The sequence below is a fragment of the Brachyistius frenatus genome, unplaced genomic scaffold, assembly GCF_029030835.1.
Source record: "Brachyistius frenatus isolate BFR_SWC_R1_liver_20210118 unplaced genomic scaffold, ASM2903083v1 Contig_39, whole genome shotgun sequence".
Taxonomy (NCBI): Eukaryota; Metazoa; Chordata; class Actinopteri; family Embiotocidae; genus Brachyistius; species Brachyistius frenatus.
Window position 1 is genome coordinate 3,184,372 of NW_027210638.1, and position 18,594 is coordinate 3,202,965.

Consider the following 18,594-nt stretch of genomic DNA (forward strand, 5'->3'; position numbering starts at 1 on the left):
CATGGGCCACTCAAATTACCTTGTAGTTAGATGGCAGATATGGTAGAGTAACTTAATGTTGCGTAAAACACATCAAAACATATATATATATATATATATATAAAAAAAAGAGGAAGTGACAGATTTTAAGCACATATGTTTATTGGCTTTTAAGTCACATTTTTAAGAGTTCAAAAAGGACTAACATGATACAGACAGGCTTTAACAAAATGAAACCATGCTGGGACGATGCTTTAAAAATCTGCTACAGGTAGTTAATGAGTCACGCTTAAGCTTCTTTTCATGAGAGAACTGATGTAGGTATGTGTAAGACAACAACATGGAGACCGTCATTAATCCCAGTACATTCAGCCTAACTCAGGAGTCATACATAAGGCATCATTAGGGGATTTAAACAATACTTCGATAAAACTGTCAAAAACTCCGCTTCACATTCAAATGAGTTACAGCAAAAGTCACGTGATTCCAACTAAGATTTCAGTCATTGATGAATATTTTAGCTCAACATTGAGATACATGTGCCAGATGGACATTTTAGTTACCATTATACAAAAGGTAACAGTGTCAGATGTTCGTATTGAAGTTATGATTATTTATAAAGAAAAACTAACAACAAAAAATTACAAAGAACAAAAAAAGTTTGAATAACAGACATCAGCAGACAATGATAAAAAGATGACTGGAGGTAAAACAAGATGAATAAAATGTAAGCAGACACTTGATCATTACAGATGTCTGTAGTGGTGTCAAGATTAAATATTACTGACTTAAAAGAATAACATTATTTAACTGTTGTGGTTAACAGTACTATTGACTACAGTAATATGGTATAAAATAGCCCTCACATAATATTTGTTGAATGTAGGAAGCTTTGACCTTTATTGACCTTTAGGAATTAACTGAAGGGGAATTTCTTCACATGATCGTTAGTACAAACTACCCATGACAGATGAGGTGGAGTTAACATGTAGAGAAGTTAACATTTGGAGAGGTTAACTCAGTTCTTCCCTCACAGGATACCATTACAATCAGCCCTTGTGGGATCTATGCACCCTACTGCACAACAAACATCACAAGCGACAAGTGAGGTAGAATGACTAAAAAACACGCAAGCAAAAGCTTACACAAAAGCCTCCCATGCTGAAAATGATAGCACTGGTATAGTAAACCAAAATGAGTGTTTAAGTAAAATTTACAGTCTGAAAATAACTGGCAACCAGCACTGGCCATTACTGACCTCTGACATGCAGAGAGAACACACCCAAAGAATTGCCAATGTCGAAAAGTGGTCCAAAGATACAAAATGCATCTAAAAATGGGAGGTTGGGGGGGGGTGTCTAAAATAAAATGGCTGATACGCATAAATAACAAAAAAACGTTCTGCTCCAGAGCTATACGAGCTCCAACTACATTCCACATTTATGGGGATTGGTGCTTCAATTAAATGGATAGCTGAACGTCTCAGACTGTACTTGTGAATTGTCTTGAAATAGAAATGTCTACCTTTTACAAAAGGTAGACCTGCATAGTTTCAAATAGGACATCTTGAAAGAAACAAGAGACCAGCTTGAAGAATGATAAACGCTACATTCTGATGGGGTGGAATTCAGGTGAAGAGTCTTTTTTGCTTCAAGTAGGCATCAAAACGAACCTGGGCATAGTCCTGCAAAACAGTACAGTTTACTAGGAGGCCAGGCAACCTGAACAATAAATACTGTAGAGTGAAGAATATGTAATTGTGTAACATTTTCGCGTCACTATATTAAATGTAGTTTGCGGACTGGCCACAACAACAACAACAACAAAAACCTTACCATGTATCCAAACTCAATCTTGGATATCTTGGCTTGAATGATGGACCACAGCCCCCAAAGAAAGTGCGATGCTAATGCATATCTACGGTTCAAAGCAAAAATGATAGGAAGTAAGGGTTCAGGTAATCCTGCTATAACTTGTAGTGACAGACGTTCACCACTTATCGTAACACACAGTTACCTGTTTGCTTCAATTATCATATCTTCCTCGATCTGTCTCTGGTCCACGACGATGTCCGAGTACCTTCTCTGTTCTGCCAAATAACTTCTGATAAAAAGAAGCTGGAATAAAAAGCAAAATGATTTACAATATGTTATTGATTGTAGTGATCATGTCAGTAGCTGATTGACTTTTTACATTTAACTAAATTGTGCTGCAGCATTTGATTGATGGTAGATTCCTCTCATGAGCTACAAATTGCATTACCAGGTTTTACCATTAGATGGCACTGCATACCTTGAACGCTTTGCAAGGTCTCGCCCCCCCCCAGAAGAGATCACATTATATCTTTGATCAGCACTGTGGTTTGTATCCGTTTGAGCTTTAGCAGGAGAAGTGAATAGAAAAGTATGTAACTGGCTATACATCCAAATAGTTTGTTGCCGAGTGATACCACAACTGTGAAAGTTTTAATTTTTTAAATATTTGAAATCACTGATTCTGCATGAAGCACACAATCTTTATGTGACGCAATTAATGCTTATAATGAATGTAATTGCAGGTGTAATATTTACTCAACTGTTTTACATTTTCTATTTGACCTTTTCTTTAATCTAGCATGAACCAATAAAATGTTTAAACTAAAACGTTTGTTTGAATTTTGACTTACTAAATATTTCCTTGTCAAATCTTAATTTCCATTTTATCAGTGCTTATACTTCTTCCTGTATATCAGAAAATATATATGCACAAGAGTACTTTATATACTTTTCACAGTAAAGTGCACCTTTGCATTTTGACTTTAAACTTTTAAACTGCAACCTCATAATGCAGGGCGGCAGGAGTAAACAATGGACTGTTTAAGCAACGTTAAAATTGGTTTCTTAGGGCAAGGGTCAAAGAAAGGTGGGTAACCTTTATTTGGATGTAATATGTTTGGACTGACCTGCTGCTCTCTGGTTGGATAGTTCTCCGGTGTGGCTTTGTAGAAGGGCCACTCGTTGTAGGTGTAATCATACATCCATTCACAGAAATGGTTGCCAAAGTCAAAACCCCTAAACAAAAGGTTAATACACCTTAATATACAAGGGCACAATCTTAACCACTCCCCTTGTAACAAAAGACGCAGATACTAGAGACAAATGCCTCATTTCATTTGCTGAAGCAAAACACAAACCGCTTAACACCAAATCTATGATTCACAGGTTACCTGTAGTTGTAACTGCTGTATTCGAAGTCTATGAGCATTAGCCTTTCTGCTGTGGTGTGGTCCCTGGATTCCAACACAAGAATGTTACCTGCAGAAGCCAAACAAGAATCGAGAAAACGGCCATCACCCACACTGATAATTCACACTCTCAAGATTACAGTCGCACTGGTTTATTTTAACAAAATAGAAAAGTGGCATGTCTGTTATATTGATAAGTATCCGAACTATTTAGCCTGGTCACCGCATACGGGTGGTTTTGGGAGTGGTTTGTGTGTGTGCTCGTGTAATTTAAGGGGGTATATATGGTATATAAACAACATCTAACGCAGGAATCACATTTCTTTACACATAATAAAGAACTAATTTAAAATACACACAGTATACTGCGTAAGATTAGTAATTGACAAAGCTTGCCATAAATAATGGCCAGACATATGTGGCACGTCCAAATGTAAAATTTGTTCTTAGCTTTGGTCTCTTAGTTCCAATTATGGTAAGTTTCAAAGTCGAAGCATACAGTGATATTTTACAGTAAACGGCACAGTGTGCTTCCAATTCTGTGGCAACATTGTGGCAAAATCCCTTATTTCTGTTTTACCAAGACCCGAAGTGCAAAGCCACTCCCACAAATGTTCCCCAGTTTGGTGTCGGAGAACTTGATTTGAGTCCTGAATCCAACCCCACCCAACACCTTTAGGATGACTTGAAAGGCCAACTGTGAGCCAGGCCTTATCACCTAAAATGTATTTTAAACATTGCAAATGCTCCTTGTGGCCAAAGTAAGCAGGTTATAAAATATTAAAACCGCTCCGAAGATTGGAGGCTGCTATACGAGTACAACGTTCAGATGTCTTCAAAGCTTTGGTTTGCGTAGTGCGAGTTCAGTTTAGGTGGCTGCCTCTTTTGTAAGACGCCCGTTGATTAGGACCATGAATCTCTGACTGTCACCTCATCTGCTTTAGTGACTTATTTGCACTTAATTACACCACCCCAGCCTTCCCTTTTGACTTGTATAATATACTGGTCTCCTAGGACATGTGACAGTTGAGCATGAGGGTGGATCAATCAGACCACACTAGAGGTGTGAGGACGGTGTGTGTGTGTGTGTGTGTGGTGGGGTGGGGGGTGTTACCTTCTTGGACGTCATTGTGGCAAAACACCACTGGTGAAGGAGTTGCTGCCAGTAATGCTCTGTTGGGTAAAACAATAGCAAGAAGAACAGAGTGGGTGATAAAAGAAAAGGGAGAGATTTGAATGGGTTTGTTTTGCATTTGCAGCGAGTGTAACTCTGATACTACAATTTAGAATTACGGTCCAAAGAAAAGACATTTACTTATAGTACACATTATAAAAGTACAGATGGCCTAATCTGTCAAAACTATACTGGCACAACAAAACACAAATATTCCATCTAAGACAAGCTACATTATACAACACCCATTCTAATTTTACTCTTCATTCGTCAACAGCATCCATCTACGACTATATTACCAAAACACTTTTCACTTTAGGGTAACTATTCACGTTTCACCATGATTCTGATTAGCAGGGATTTGTGAACGTGTACGAGGCCATTCAGAGTATCCGTCTCCTACACCAAGATTATCTACAACAACATATTTACAAGATACATGTGTTCCTAGATAAACACAGACAATAAACACGGGTCCGATTCTCGTGTTGGTTCTAAGGTCAGAGTGTCTGGAGGACTCGGCAGTGCATGCGTGGAAGCACTGGGACAAAGGTCAGCCATTAGACTGCAAATAAAAACACAGCTAGCCCCGTCCCCAAGATTAAACTCTTGTTTATAAGAAATATCCTGCTATAAACCTGACAGCCTTATACGTGTAACAAATTATCTTTCTACGTCATTGTAACTGCAACTGTTAGCACAATACTTTAAAACAATAACACATTTTATCGGTAAGCTTATCAGTCTGGTGGTGAGGATATAAAGTACTTGTCTAAATATTTGTTGAAATCAGTTTCACATTTTTTTTAATTTTTTATACCGATAGTTGACATTTAGCTTTTAAGTCAGCTGAAGTTATTTATGTACAGACCACAACTGTAACAAGATTTTAGAATTTATTGTGACTCCCATTTCAGAATCCAAATGCTACCTCGCCAGCGGACAAGAGAGCGTTCAGTGGATTTAACCCTCACTCACTCTCCCTCACACAATGTTTCTCTTCTCTCCTTATGTTTTTTCAACCGTACTGGAAGTTCTTTGGTCGTGTCCCAGTGCCATGACAACTTGAACATGCTGACCTGTCACTCTATAATCCATGTGTAAAGGTTGGTAATGTGAGATAGCTCTGACAAAACATCTAGCTGGCACTTAGTGTAACCGTGTTTCAATGACCCCGGTGAGGAAGGGGATTGATTTCCCAACTTTTCCTTATCCATACCTACCAAATCTTTAAGGCTTTATGTGAGCCAAATGTACAAAAGATACTCAATGCCATATACAGTGCCCCAACTCACCGGAGGCTGTTCAGCTCAGCAGGCAGGTCCAGCTTCATCAACTTCTTGTACTTCTTCACATGTGCTTCACGTACAAAGTTAATATTAATCACTTGATCCATGTATCTGAAAACAGCAGAAAAACGGTATATTTCACAGTGAAAAAGTAACAAACTGCTATAGCAGTAGAGAGAGACAGTGATAATGTCCTTACCTATCAATGGTCCCAAACAGCCACTTGGGCTCTTTGTTAAAGGGCATAACCATTTCATGGAAATGTGCCACCTTGGTGGCGATCTCAGCCGAGATGGCTGGTTCTGAAAGCTGATCTGTGCGCATGCGGGTATTCTGGGAAAACAGAAACACACGGAAATGACCACTTCAACAACTACACCGGGACGGATAAGCTGACACAAAAATGTGCTTCTTAAGCAAATATTTTGTAATGGGGGCTGTGGTCCATCACTGAATTGCTCAACTCGCATCGTTGCATGAAAAAAACCCTGAAATATATTGGCAGACTTTGAGCTGAGCAAATAAAATTCTATTTCACAATATTGCACTTGGTTTCAAGTTACCGGTAATTGCAATTGTTGTCCAAACTGCAGTTTCAAATCATACAATACAGATACCGTTTCTAACACAGTTATTCACGTTAAATAATGAAAACTTAAATTATGTAATTCAAATTCAATATATAAGGCATTTATTCACGTTGAGTAATTCAAATATAAAATGACTGAAATTCAGTTTCTTGGTGACACATATCTCTGCCCATATATGTCAGCAGTATAAAACAGGAGAGACCCACTGTGTGTACAATTGTGCGAGCACCGACGCGAGTATCATGTATCATACCGGTAAGTATTGTTCTAAGCGGCCCTCTGGGAAAATGCCATAAAGTTTTGGCCCCAGTGTTCGTTCCGCTAGAATAGCAAACATCACACTCTCCAATACCAGAGAGTCCACTCCCTGCGTAAAAAGACAGACAGACAGACAGTCAGATCATGTTTTTGATCACACTTGTATGGGAAGAACAATGACATTGGGTTACAGCCCCTTGACTACAGTAATGGTGTATCGTTTTCTTCTCTCATCATTAAATATTCACAGCCACACACACACACACACACACACACACTCATGGATAAATAAAGCTTGTTGAGGAACCATACTAGACAGACCGACCTGTAAGATGGCACCATAGACTCTGAGGAGCACCTGGCGAGGTTCCTCTTCCACACAGAGCACATGGTCAGGCAAACAGCACAGGTACAGTAGGTTACTCAGCCCACCACTGCAAAACATAATACCAGTGTTATCACATCTCAGCAAAGCTAACTACAGAATCTAACCTTGTACATTAGCCAGAAAAAAAACCAACAACATTAGATGTTGCTTGGATTGCCTTGTGTTTACATTCAGGAAATCTGCCAAGTCAATTTATAACAGTGCAGAACAGGTTCAGAGTGGGAACACACACACACATCCAGCTGATTCTACCTTCTGTAAAAAAAAAAAAAAAAAAAAGGTGTTCATAGTGAATAGTAAGTTGGAAACTCCCTACTCATATAAATGGGAATCCTATAATAATAGGCCTACTAGATGGACGCTGAATCGATATCATAACGCATATGACAGACAGACAGCAGCAACACCATGACAGAGAGGTTACCAAAAATGGGGCTAATTTAATTCACAAATGATAAGAGGCACAGTTATGGGATGTGAAAAATAACGGCAGTGCACGTATGATGGCCGTGAATGAAGACCGTGGACACACATTAGTGTGTAAAAAAAAAGACTAACCCTCCTCAGATTATGATCAGGAGGTAGTTGTTCTTTCATCCTCAAGTGACGTTATTTACCTGACGATGCTGATTTTAAAGTCACTCTCTCCGATAGTCTTCCACGACCCTGACAAGAAGTCTCGGCACCAGGCATAGGCCCTGCCTCTGGTATCCCGGTCCACCTCGTCGCTTCTCCCATCCCGAAAAGACTCTGCCTCCGAGTCGTCATCACAGTTGGCCCCAAACAGAGGACTCGGGGTCTTTAAGTACCTCTCGTCAAAGATAAGCGCAGTCGCCGCGTGTTTCTTCTCCACCGGAGCACCTGGGTCTTCCGCAGGGACAGGGGGGATTTTGCCGCTGTAAAGCCCCGACCCCGGCTTGTCTGCTCTGCCCAATCCCTCCGCACCAAAACCGCTGCTACTGTTGGTTACATTTCGACCGGACTGCATCGTGAGCTTCCGGGCGAAGAGCAGAGGAACACCGGTGTGAAATGTCGGTCTGAGGCGGCAGGACGGACTCGCTGACAAACGCAGTTCGCCGGTAAAGCTACTTAACCGGAAGAGCCAAACATGGCTGGATGGTCTGAGACGCATGGGAGGCGGTTAATAGCGCACGCATCAAATATGCATATGCAGTTATCCTCCTGGCAAGCGCACAACCAGTGATTTTGGATTGAGCTGAAATGTAGTATTCAACGTCCAATCGCAATTCAAGTTCGCGCACACATGTGACTCTCATTGGTCATTTCCTGGTAGTAAAGCTAAACGTCAGCTTCCTGTTCGCTGAAGGTTTCTGGGAAATGAAGTGTTAGAGCCCATGTTTGACAGCGGCGTAGACCTTTGTAGTTTCATAGAATGAAATGAATCCGCTTTTTTTGGGGGGGGGTTATTCTCTGATTGAGCCTGAGTCAACATGAGCTGGATCATTACAAGTTAAGAACTTTTTTTCAGGTTTGAGGGAGGTCTTAAACAAACTCAATGCCTAACATAGTCCTCCTCTTTTTTTTTTTTTGCCAGTGTTGCTTTAAGCAGTTCAATGGAAGATTGATTCTCCCTTCTCAGTTTTTTTTACAATGTGAATTATATTCATTGCCTGCTGATAATGGCAACCAATTTTGTATCATATTTTGAAAAGATCGCAATAAATATGGTTGAAGTTTATTATTCAGAATTAAGTTTGAAAAATTCAACTCAAAACATGAGCTGTTGTATTTGTTCCATGCCTCTTTAAAGATCAAGCTGCCTATAAACAGATGAGGAACTCTTCATTTTAGCAACTTTCTTATCCATTGAGCTTGTAAACCAGTTTAATTTGAGGATGTCACATTGAGTCCCATAGTTGCTGTTTCGAGGTCACTCTCTTACTGCATCATGCAGTAATACTCCTCTTTTTTATACTGTATTTTATACTTCAAAATGTCAGTTAGGAACTCCACATGTATTGCAGAAATCACTTCAAACTTCATTCTGAATGTTTCCAAGCCCCCTCTTACCTGTTTAATATCAGTGATATTTGCTTAGTGGTGAACTGTTTGATTTCCAACAGTGCCTGCTGTTCTTTTAATTTGATACATTTTTGTCACTGAAACTTTCCTTAAAAAGCCTTTATATGACCAAATGTATCTGTGCTCTGAATCACTCTCAAACCCTTTCACAGTTTGATGATCTCTCTTCAGCTTTCTTGAAATGTCGATGGTTTCCAAGCCTCTTGCAAGAAATTGCACAATTCCACAGTTTTTTTTATTTTTTACTTTCAATAGTCTTCCTAACCATCCATATTGCATGATAACTTATGTGGAGCAACCTGTTTAATTAGGCTTCCCTGTAATTAAAATAATCTGTATAATGTATTTGAACGAGGTTTCATGAGAGACCACAAACAACACATTGAGCAAATTGAAGATTTACTTGAAACTCAGTCATTTTTAGTCAAGCCTCAGGAACATGATAAGAATGTTATTTTTGGATGTTGTTACTCAATGATGAAAATCGGATTACTGGTAACCACGATGGTCTCAGCTCTTGTGTCTTTCTGGTAAGAAGCAGCAATGTCTCTCCCTGTGTAAAAAAGATGGTAGTTGTCAATTAGTCAGACAGAAAGGTAAGCATGACACAAGATGACGGCAATCTCGGGTGAAGATGTTAAGCCAAGACCTTTGAAGATCTCCACATCAAAAACTGTAGCATTTGTGACTATGATCTATTTAGCTTCTTGTGGTCAACTTAGTCAAACACGAGAAAGGCAGTCAGACACTATGTTGGTTGTGTCAATGTGAATTAAGAACCACTTACTGTTTCTGAAGCACCTTGGTTCACAGTTATTTCCGAGAGAAGGTTGACACACAGCCACATCACAGTGGATATACACCTGGTCAAAAAAAAAAAAATATTGTTTTCAAATATGTTGGCAAAATGATATTAAAATAATGTAAAAACCAAACTTTTTTGGCTTATAGTTGGATCTGGTACCTTTTCTTTCAGAGTTTGCATACCCTCTGGATCTACAACTACTTTGGTCTTGCCAGGATTAGCTTGACTAATGGAAACAAAAGTGAACATCCTGAAAATAAAACGCCTGTGGTGGCTTGGGAATATGAGTCCCGATGAGGAATCCACAGGGACCAGAGTTGTTTGGTAGTGGTCATCACGATAGGGGCAACTGTTAGAAGAGTATAGAGTATAGCATCAAAAATATAAAAACAATGAAATATTCAATTCTCTAACTCAGACCAACTCTTACCCATTAATCAGCAGGTCCCACTGAGGAACACTGTGAGCGTAAGGGCCAGACGTTGCCCAGCATCTTCCAAGAGTCAAGACGAGGTTGGGGTCAGTCCTCTCGAGCATTCTGACCTCAACGTAAACAGGATCCCTGAGGACCTTTGTGACAGGGTAGTCCACATCAGAGTAAAAGGAGGTGTAGGCCACATCCTCTGTGCAAACAAAATAGGTGATTGGTGACACAGTTGCTGCTGAAAGATTACTTGCACAAAGCATGTCCTTCCCACTTACCTTCAAAACAACCGTTCATAGTACACTGTCCATTGGCCAGCTGGAGCTCCACCCGCAGAGGTCCAGGAGCTGCAACTGGGGGTGGTGCAGGAATCAAGCCAACCTCAATGACCGAAGCCTCAACTGAAGTGCCAATATATCTGCACTGGACAACGAGACTGAGACAGGAAATAAGGTCTGTCAGTCATTCAGAAAATACTTTGAGTGAGGTTTGGCTTGTAAAATATGAAGCCTAATCTGTGTTTTCGATACAACTGAATTCTGTAAGTCTGTAGTATTATTTTAGCCTATGTTGTGAGTACTTGGCATAAAAGACATTAAAACACATACTCAAAGTGGTTGTCCCTGGTAATGGCTCCGTATTGTCCAATGGCCACTTCGAATGTGGAGAACATCCTGTTCTCATAGATTATAACCCCAGGCTCCTCCTACAGTATGATGCCAGTATTTCAGTTTGTATAATTACTTGACAAAAATGAATACAAATCCAGTTAAATGAGTTATAAATCTTACCATCATGATAGTGCCACAGGCAGTGACAGGGAACTGGTAGATGGCAAAAGCTGAAGTTGTGCCAACCCGATTGCAGCGTTGATCAGCTTCAAGGAAACTAACTGATTCCAAATCTATTTTAGGTAGGGTGGCATCTGTGGCCACCACCACGATGAACTGGCCATCCTTAGTGCACTGAAGAGTCACTGAGAGCAACAAATTAGAAAAAGGCTTAATCTAATGCTGTACTCTTCCACAATTCAGTTTTCTATTACTGTAAATTTCTGAGTAAAAAAGAAAGACTTGCCAGATTTTCCATAATAGCACATGTGTCCATCAAAGCAGCAGTTTATAGCCTGACAGTCCGAAGCAGAAATGGTTAGGACGCCACACTGTATCTTGTAAATCTCAGCCACTTCACAAGTGTGAAATGCTTCTGGAATCTGTGGCTCTTTAGGCGGATGGGGATACTGGGTCTGTGGAGGCGTGTGAGGCTTCTGGGGCCATGGAGGCGGCTGGGGCCGTGGACGCGGCTGAAGCAGCTGGGGCCGTGGAGGCGGCTGGTCCTGCTGGGGCCATGGAGGCGCTTGGGGCCACTGGGGCCTCAGTAGTGTGTACGTCTGCTGAGGTATTTGGGGCGCCAGAGGTATATAGACTGGTGGTGAGGGTGGGTTTGCCGGGTACTGAGGAAATTTAGGCTGCTGGGGATCCTTGGAGTATTGAGCTTCAGCCAGACAGTCAAGCAGGCCAGCTGCCAGAAGACAACAACGAATCCGCTTCATAGCCATGGTTTCACAGCACAGAGTGATTTGCAATGAACACTAGAATGCTGTGACAGTTGTGGTGCAAATATGCTGACTTTTATAAGGTATGGGTAATGTTGACTTGTTGATATCTCCCATCCTATTTGCTGTCCACAGCTGTCAATCAGAGGCTCCAGTTACTGGTTGGTCTGTTAGTGATAGTGATGTCAAAAAGTAAACACAGACTAAATTACAGCAATTTCACAGACATGTTGCATTAGTAGCTATAAATAGTATTAGATAGTAAACATACTATTAGACCATGTATATATGAAATTTATTGATTGTTATCTATAGCAAGTTTGCTATAGTTGTTTTTATTGATCTTGAATGAATACATTCTATCTTGTTTGAATAATTTCAAAACAAGAACCTTCACAGGGTCTGTATGACCTTTGCTGTGGTGGTCACACTGGAAACACAAATCTCTTCTTATGGTTGAGTTTGACATTGCTAAAAATCTACAACATGACAAAGCCTAGCCCTTTTCTATCATAAAATTACATGGTTAGAATAAGCAGGTCATCTGTGGGTATATTAACCTTTTCAATATTCTGCTGACAATAGTGTCAAATATTTTTTTGTCGCCAGTTTAGTTTTGACTTTTAAACATATAGGCTACATTGTGACAATTCGTGTGACTCAAACTAAATAAATATTAAATATGTTTTATTATTTAAATTCAAATCTAAGATTTTTGTACATATGAAATTATAGGCCACTTGAATTGGAGTTGTGACAAAATGACAAATCTGTTGATGTACAAAACAGACTTATTGATTTATTTTGTAGAATAATAACTTGTGGGCTGTAAAGCTGGTCACTCCACTGTATTGTAAAATATTATTTTCATATACAATGTACATATACACTATGTTATACTGAAACAGGGCAAACAGACAAATAAAATCTCTTGTAAAGATTTCATTAATATAAATAAAAAAAACAATTACAATACATTTAAATAAAAATTCAAATGAAGATAGTGGAAAGATGACAATATGCAGGAATAAGGAATGAGGAAGATGGGATTAATCTGAATCAAAGTGTTGACCAATTATCATCAAGTTTCAGTGATAACTCTCACAAGAACAAAAATGCTCTTCAGACACTTTTAGAAAAATGAGACAATGTACATTAAACTGAAATCTAACTGACCCATCACAGGGTTCTTATCTGGACGAAACCGGCCATTGCCTTAACCAATACAGCAATATGCTGAAGTACATAAAAAACAGATAAAGGCTTTTTCCTTACTTTGCCTCGTGCCTCAAACACTTTGTTTTATCCTGTTTTATCTCATTTGATCTTTTAAAAGCGTCACTGGACTCACTGCAGGTGAAGCTGACACGTGTCCTCTCTCTGTTTTTGTGTTTGGTGGCTAAATACAAATAATGGCTGGAGCTATATTGATTTGCAGACCTGCACAAAATTTACTTTGGCAAAATATTGAGGTTGATCTGACATATTGAGGGCAGGTAAATCTAACCCAAGGTCCACACAACTTTTATGTGACCGGTGTTTCTCCTGAGTCCATGTTACATTTTTGTATAACTATTTGTATATCTTTTCTTACTTATTTGAAGAAAATGTGCTTGAAAAAAATGTGACACATTTGATGCCTAAAAGAATGAAGAATTTAAACCCAAGTGAAGAGGCTGCCTTAGGTTTTGATCAACAACTGCTAAACTAATCATTTTATTGCCCAAGGTTTATGCTTGTCAAGTCTTTAGGGGACTGGCCAACTGAAGGGGCGGGAATGTAACCCAAGTAAACAGGTTCACTCGATTATAAAAGTAGGTGCACACTTCCACCTTCCTTGCAGTTCCTCAGGTCACTCGTTGTTGTGAAGCCATGGTGATGAAGTGTACGGCTGTTTGCCTGGTGGTGCTAGCCTTGCTTGACAGCTTCTGTGATGCTCAGCATTACAAGCCCGCAAGTCCTCAGTACCAGAAGCCTGTACCGCCTGTGAGACAAGAGCCCAGGAAGGTGCCTCAAGACCCCTATCAGCATAAACAGACGTTTGAAAAACCACTCACCTGGACATACCCTGAAGATCCCAGGTCTGAACCCCAACCTGATGTGCAATTCGAGATGAGACATCCCGTTCCTGCTGCAACTGTTGCTGTTGAGTGCAAAGAGAGAGATGTTCATGTGGAGGTCAAGAAGGACATGTTTGGGAGTGGCCAGTTCATCAATCCAGCTGACCTTACCCTGGGAGCCTGTGGTGTTGTCGCAGAGGATGGTAATGCTCAAGTGTTGATTTTTGCATCTGCACTGCATGGTTGTGGTAGCTCATTAATGGTAAGCGCGCTGCAGAAATACAGTCACGGGAAAAAAAAAAACACATTCTATAGAATATCAACTTAATCTATTGGAAATATGTTCATTTATGAATCTATTTGTTTTTATTGATCTCTTTTCAAGATGACAGAAGATTCACTCATCTACATGTTTACTCTGAACTATAATCCCCAACCTATGGGTGGTTCTCCCATTGTGAGGACCAGCAAAGCTGCTGTAGTTGTGGAATGCCACTACCCAAGGTATGTAGACTGTCAGTAAGATGTGTTTTGATAAACAAAACACAAACAAATGAAATAAGATAATTATCTTAAAGATGCTGTAAAGTAGAAATGAAAATGAGTTTTAAGTTCATCACACCACAGAAGTATGGGTTGTTAACTACCCATCCAAATTTGAATGAAAAAAACCCACACAAGTTTGTTAAATTAGGGTTTGAAATGGTGAGAAAATCATCAGTCTTCTCTGCTCTGAGACTGCCCCCCAGTGTCCCCTGAAGGAGCTGAAGCTCCGCCCCCTCGCTGGAAGGTGTTCAGTGTTCTGTATGACAGTCCTGTGGCTGCAGTTCTTTTCCCCACTAAGCGGTCCGTTTGACATCCAGCCTCTCCGGTGACTTTATGCATGATGTCCCGCTGGCACTCTGTCTCTCTGGTGGATGGAGCAGCCTGCTTTGGGAAAACAGAATAGAATTAGAATTTATTTGTCCAATGAGTGAAACATACAGATGCAATTAAATCCAGCTTGTCCCCCTGATCTGTAACACAGGAGTAAAACTGGACACCAGAGACAGCAGACAGTGAGCTCTCCAACTACTTCTAACGACCTGCATGACAATAGTGGAGATAATGAGAGCCGAGGAGTTGCCTTAGTTCTGTAACGACTGCATTATATCACATGTCAATTCATTATATCACGTCAGTTCATTACATCACATGTCAATTCATTACATTACATCAATTCAAACTTTCAACCTGCTCAGGTCAAGCCAAAAGTCTTTCTCTTCCACTGATGTCCCTCCTCCTCCACCTGCTCTCTGCAGCCTCCTGCACATGTAGTCGGGCTCGTTTATCCGGACCGGTACCGGTACATGTAACCGAGAGGGTCGCTGATTGTAACGTTACACCGGAGTACAAAAACAACAACCCTCATTAATCGGGAGGACTAGATCTCCTCTGGTCCATGTTTACCATTACCCCGACATGTAAAATACAGAGTTACATATATTATAGTTCCTTATCGGAGCTATATTGAGACGCATTTTCCTCTGAATTCTGCTACGAGCTCAATAGAAGCTAATTAGCACATTATCTCCCATTTCACCAAAATAAAGTTATTCTACACCGAGTAAAATCATGTTAGAGGTTTGCACCGCGGACTAAATATAGCAGAGTTACTGTGGAAAAGTTATCTGGTATAACTATAACAAGCACACAGAACTTACGCTGAGTGGTGAACCGGCGGCGGCGTCCGTGAACTCCGTCCGTCACCGGCAGAAGTTGGTGAAACAATCCGCCATGAAATGATCCGTGCAGACCCGGCTGTTGGTGTTAATCCTAAAGTGTCCTTTAGCGAGGCTCTTCATGAAATCAATCCACCTCTTTTTCCTTCATCAGTAGGACATTTAAATAGCGATGCGGCGCTGCTTTGGAGGTTCTTGCTTCAAGGAAAGATGTACTTGCAGGTGGAGGGAGACATCGTGCAGAAGGTTACATAAACCGTCTGTGGTCTGACGTAGATAGGTTGTTGTGAGGTAGGTAGGTTGGCTTTTAGCCCCGCCTAAACAAAACCTGAGCTGAAAACGGGCGAGAAACTGTTCAACGGTCTAACTCCACATTTCAGTGCGACAAAGTTTTCTAGCTTTGCACATGCTTTCAGCAACTCATTTCACACGTATATAATGTACTGAGAAGCAAATCATGGAATTTGCTTTACCACATCTTTAATATGCAGTATAATCGGTCACATTCGACCTCAGATAAAAAGTAACTATGATTTACCAAATCCAATAATATAATATTCCAGAACTTTATTCAGGATTTAGGATTACGTTAGTTTTCTGCATTTTAAGGAAACTTGTCTAATCACTTAGAAAGCACAACGTGAGCAGCCTTCCTCTCGACCCCCTGTGGGTCCCATTCTCTGCCGTCAAGATGGCTGAGGAGTTCTTATACTTCACCCTGACACTCATGACTGGTGGGTTTAAGAACAATTTATCCACATATTTAAATTTGTACGCACCTGTGCCACAAAGTGTACATTTGTAAACAATATTAAAATACCATATTCATTTCACAGATGACTGGCTTCATCAGAGGCCGAGCTACCAGTATTTCCTGGGAGATATGATTAACATCGAGGCTACCATCAAGCAGTACTCCCACGTACCCCTCCGTGTTTATGTGGACAACTGTGTCGCTACTCTGACATATGATACACCCTCCAGCCCCAGATATGCCTTCATTGCGAACCATGGGTAAAGTAGTTTAATGAGTTAATTGAAGTTATTCTGTACAATAAGAAAAGATTATTGCAAAAACTCCAAACATTTATGTCTATCTCTAATGTTATTTTGTATGTTTTTCCTTTGCGCAGGTGTTTCCTTGATGCTAGGATCACAGGCTGTGCCTCAAAGTTTATGGCCCGCACTGTAGACAACAAGCTTCAGTTCCAGTTGGAGGCCTTCAGGTTCCAGGGCTCTGACAGTGGATTGGTATGCTCCTCCAAGTCTAATTATGTCAGACCTTTCTGCTACACTACTAATGCAGCATCTAATAATACCACACACCCTCTATTATTCCAACAGCTCTACATTACCTGCCAGCTGAAAGCAACATCTGCTGCCTATTCCACTGACAGTGAACACAGAGCTTGTTCCTACATCGACGGGTGAGTCCGGGTGTGTGCTTGTGTGTTAATGATTGCAGAACTATAATTGTATTTGCTGCCTACATTTATTTTTCTTTCTAGGTGGAGGGAGGCCAGTGGAGCTGATTTAGCTTGTAACTCCTGTGAGATTTCTGGACTTCCAGCACCTGGCAGTCCAACAGGAACTGGCCCCTGGGGTACTGCCACCGGCACCAGTGGATCACACCCTAAGCATCATGGGAGGAATATCCGTGATGCATCTAAAAGTGAAAGTATGTTATATAAAAATCGATTTTCTAAAGTATTTGATATAATAGTAAACATAATACAACATTTCATTACATCAGAGTTGAAGTTATTTTACAACTCCCACACGGACAAGTTAGCTTCTTCCTGTACGCCTGCCTGTGTTGTAAGACAACCAACTTGATGCCTACTATAACATGCTTTCTGCCCTCTTTTCTCAGCTATCGAATGGGTTGGTGATGTCACCATGGGTCCCATCTCCATTGGAGAGAGGGTCATCGTTTAACACAATTTTCTGCTATGGCAATGATCATAAAAATAAACATTATCATTGGTTCATAATTGCCTGTATGTTATTATCCTGCTTCTTGTTGGTAGTTCTGCTTAAACAAGGAATAAAAATACTTCATTAAATGTAATCAGAATTTAAAAAAAAATAAAAACATAATAGGACTGTAACAAATAAGAAGTCCCTAACATGAACATGTAACTTGCTTTACATTCCTTGCTGTGTAATGATAAATGTAACATACAGACCTCACCTGTCCACTTCATAGATTGTTACTCGATCCATTTAAAGGAAATAAAACTGCAACAGTTTGAAATTCTTGTGTCATTCACTGGAAACATTTTCATAATTTTCTTAATGCAAGGTAATTTAATACAGAATAATAAAATGGTCTATGAATTCTGGAAATGAAAATTCATACTAAAAAAAATAAAATAATACATAAAATAAATGAATAAATAAATAATAATAAAAACAATAACCAATAACAAACCTTAAAAGAACACACATTTTAAGCCTTGTATGACATATCAGTGTCCATTTAAAGGAAATAAAACTGCAACAGTTTGAAATTCTTGTGTCATTCACTGGAAACATTTTCATAATTTTCTTAATGCAAGGTAATTTAATACAGAATAATAAAATGGTCTATGAATTCTGGAAATGAAAATTCATACTAAAAAAAAAATATAATACATAAAATAAATGAATAAATAAATAATAATAAAAACAATAACCAATAACAAACCTTAAAAGAACACACATTTTAAGCCTTGTATGACATATCAGTGTCCTAGTTGTGATACTAGAAATATTTTATACATGCAGTATGGACAGAATTAATGCAGCACTGAGTTAGGCTAGTATCCCTGATTTTGCTTCTTGTTTAACTAAAATATGAATTAATAAAATAAAATAAATAAATACAATTTATAAAATGTATATATTTATGTTAACGTTCAGGTAAGTGAAGCTACCATTAAGTTACCGCCCTCCTGTGGCACAAGCGGTGAACTGCAGCTTAGCAACGCTCAGAGTTTCAGCACCACCGGCATTGGACAGCTCCACATTGGGCCTGCGCAGTAAAGCATGAGCCAGTGACGAGTATTGATTTAAGATGTGTTCCAGTGATAAATGAAAGGAA

The 18,594-nt window shown here is 39.8% G+C and overlaps 3 protein-coding genes across 3 annotated transcripts; 1 reads left to right on the forward strand and 2 right to left on the reverse strand.

The window, feature by feature from the left end:
* Positions 1-129: 129 nt before the first annotated feature.
* On the reverse strand, positions 130-8,064 carry chkb (choline kinase beta). The gene is made up of 11 exons (XM_069702052.1): positions 7,519-8,064; positions 6,839-6,947; positions 6,509-6,622; positions 5,865-5,998; positions 5,672-5,776; positions 4,317-4,375; positions 3,185-3,272; positions 2,921-3,029; positions 1,996-2,096; positions 1,815-1,896; positions 130-1,663 (listed from the first exon to the last, which is right to left on the reverse strand). The coding sequence occupies exons 1-11, from the start codon at positions 8,031-8,033 to the stop codon at positions 1,607-1,609; spliced, it is 1,473 nt and encodes a 490-aa protein (XP_069558153.1). The 5' UTR covers positions 8,034-8,064; the 3' UTR covers positions 130-1,606.
* Positions 8,065-9,330: 1,266 nt separating this feature from the next.
* Positions 9,331-11,757, reverse strand: LOC138622903 (zona pellucida sperm-binding protein 4-like). The gene is made up of 8 exons (XM_069702053.1): positions 11,251-11,757; positions 10,965-11,149; positions 10,782-10,879; positions 10,452-10,609; positions 10,180-10,372; positions 9,909-10,098; positions 9,732-9,807; positions 9,331-9,497 (listed from the first exon to the last, which is right to left on the reverse strand). The coding sequence occupies exons 1-8, from the start codon at positions 11,729-11,731 to the stop codon at positions 9,412-9,414; spliced, it is 1,467 nt and encodes a 488-aa protein (XP_069558154.1). The 5' UTR covers positions 11,732-11,757; the 3' UTR covers positions 9,331-9,411.
* Positions 11,758-13,582: 1,825 nt separating this feature from the next.
* LOC138622904 (zona pellucida sperm-binding protein 3-like) lies at positions 13,583-17,503 on the forward strand. The gene is made up of 8 exons (XM_069702054.1): positions 13,583-14,050; positions 14,174-14,292; positions 16,140-16,243; positions 16,346-16,523; positions 16,643-16,760; positions 16,854-16,936; positions 17,018-17,187; positions 17,383-17,503. The coding sequence occupies exons 1-8, from the start codon at positions 13,601-13,603 to the stop codon at positions 17,445-17,447; spliced, it is 1,287 nt and encodes a 428-aa protein (XP_069558155.1). The 5' UTR covers positions 13,583-13,600; the 3' UTR covers positions 17,448-17,503.
* Positions 17,504-18,594: the final 1,091 nt, after the last annotated feature.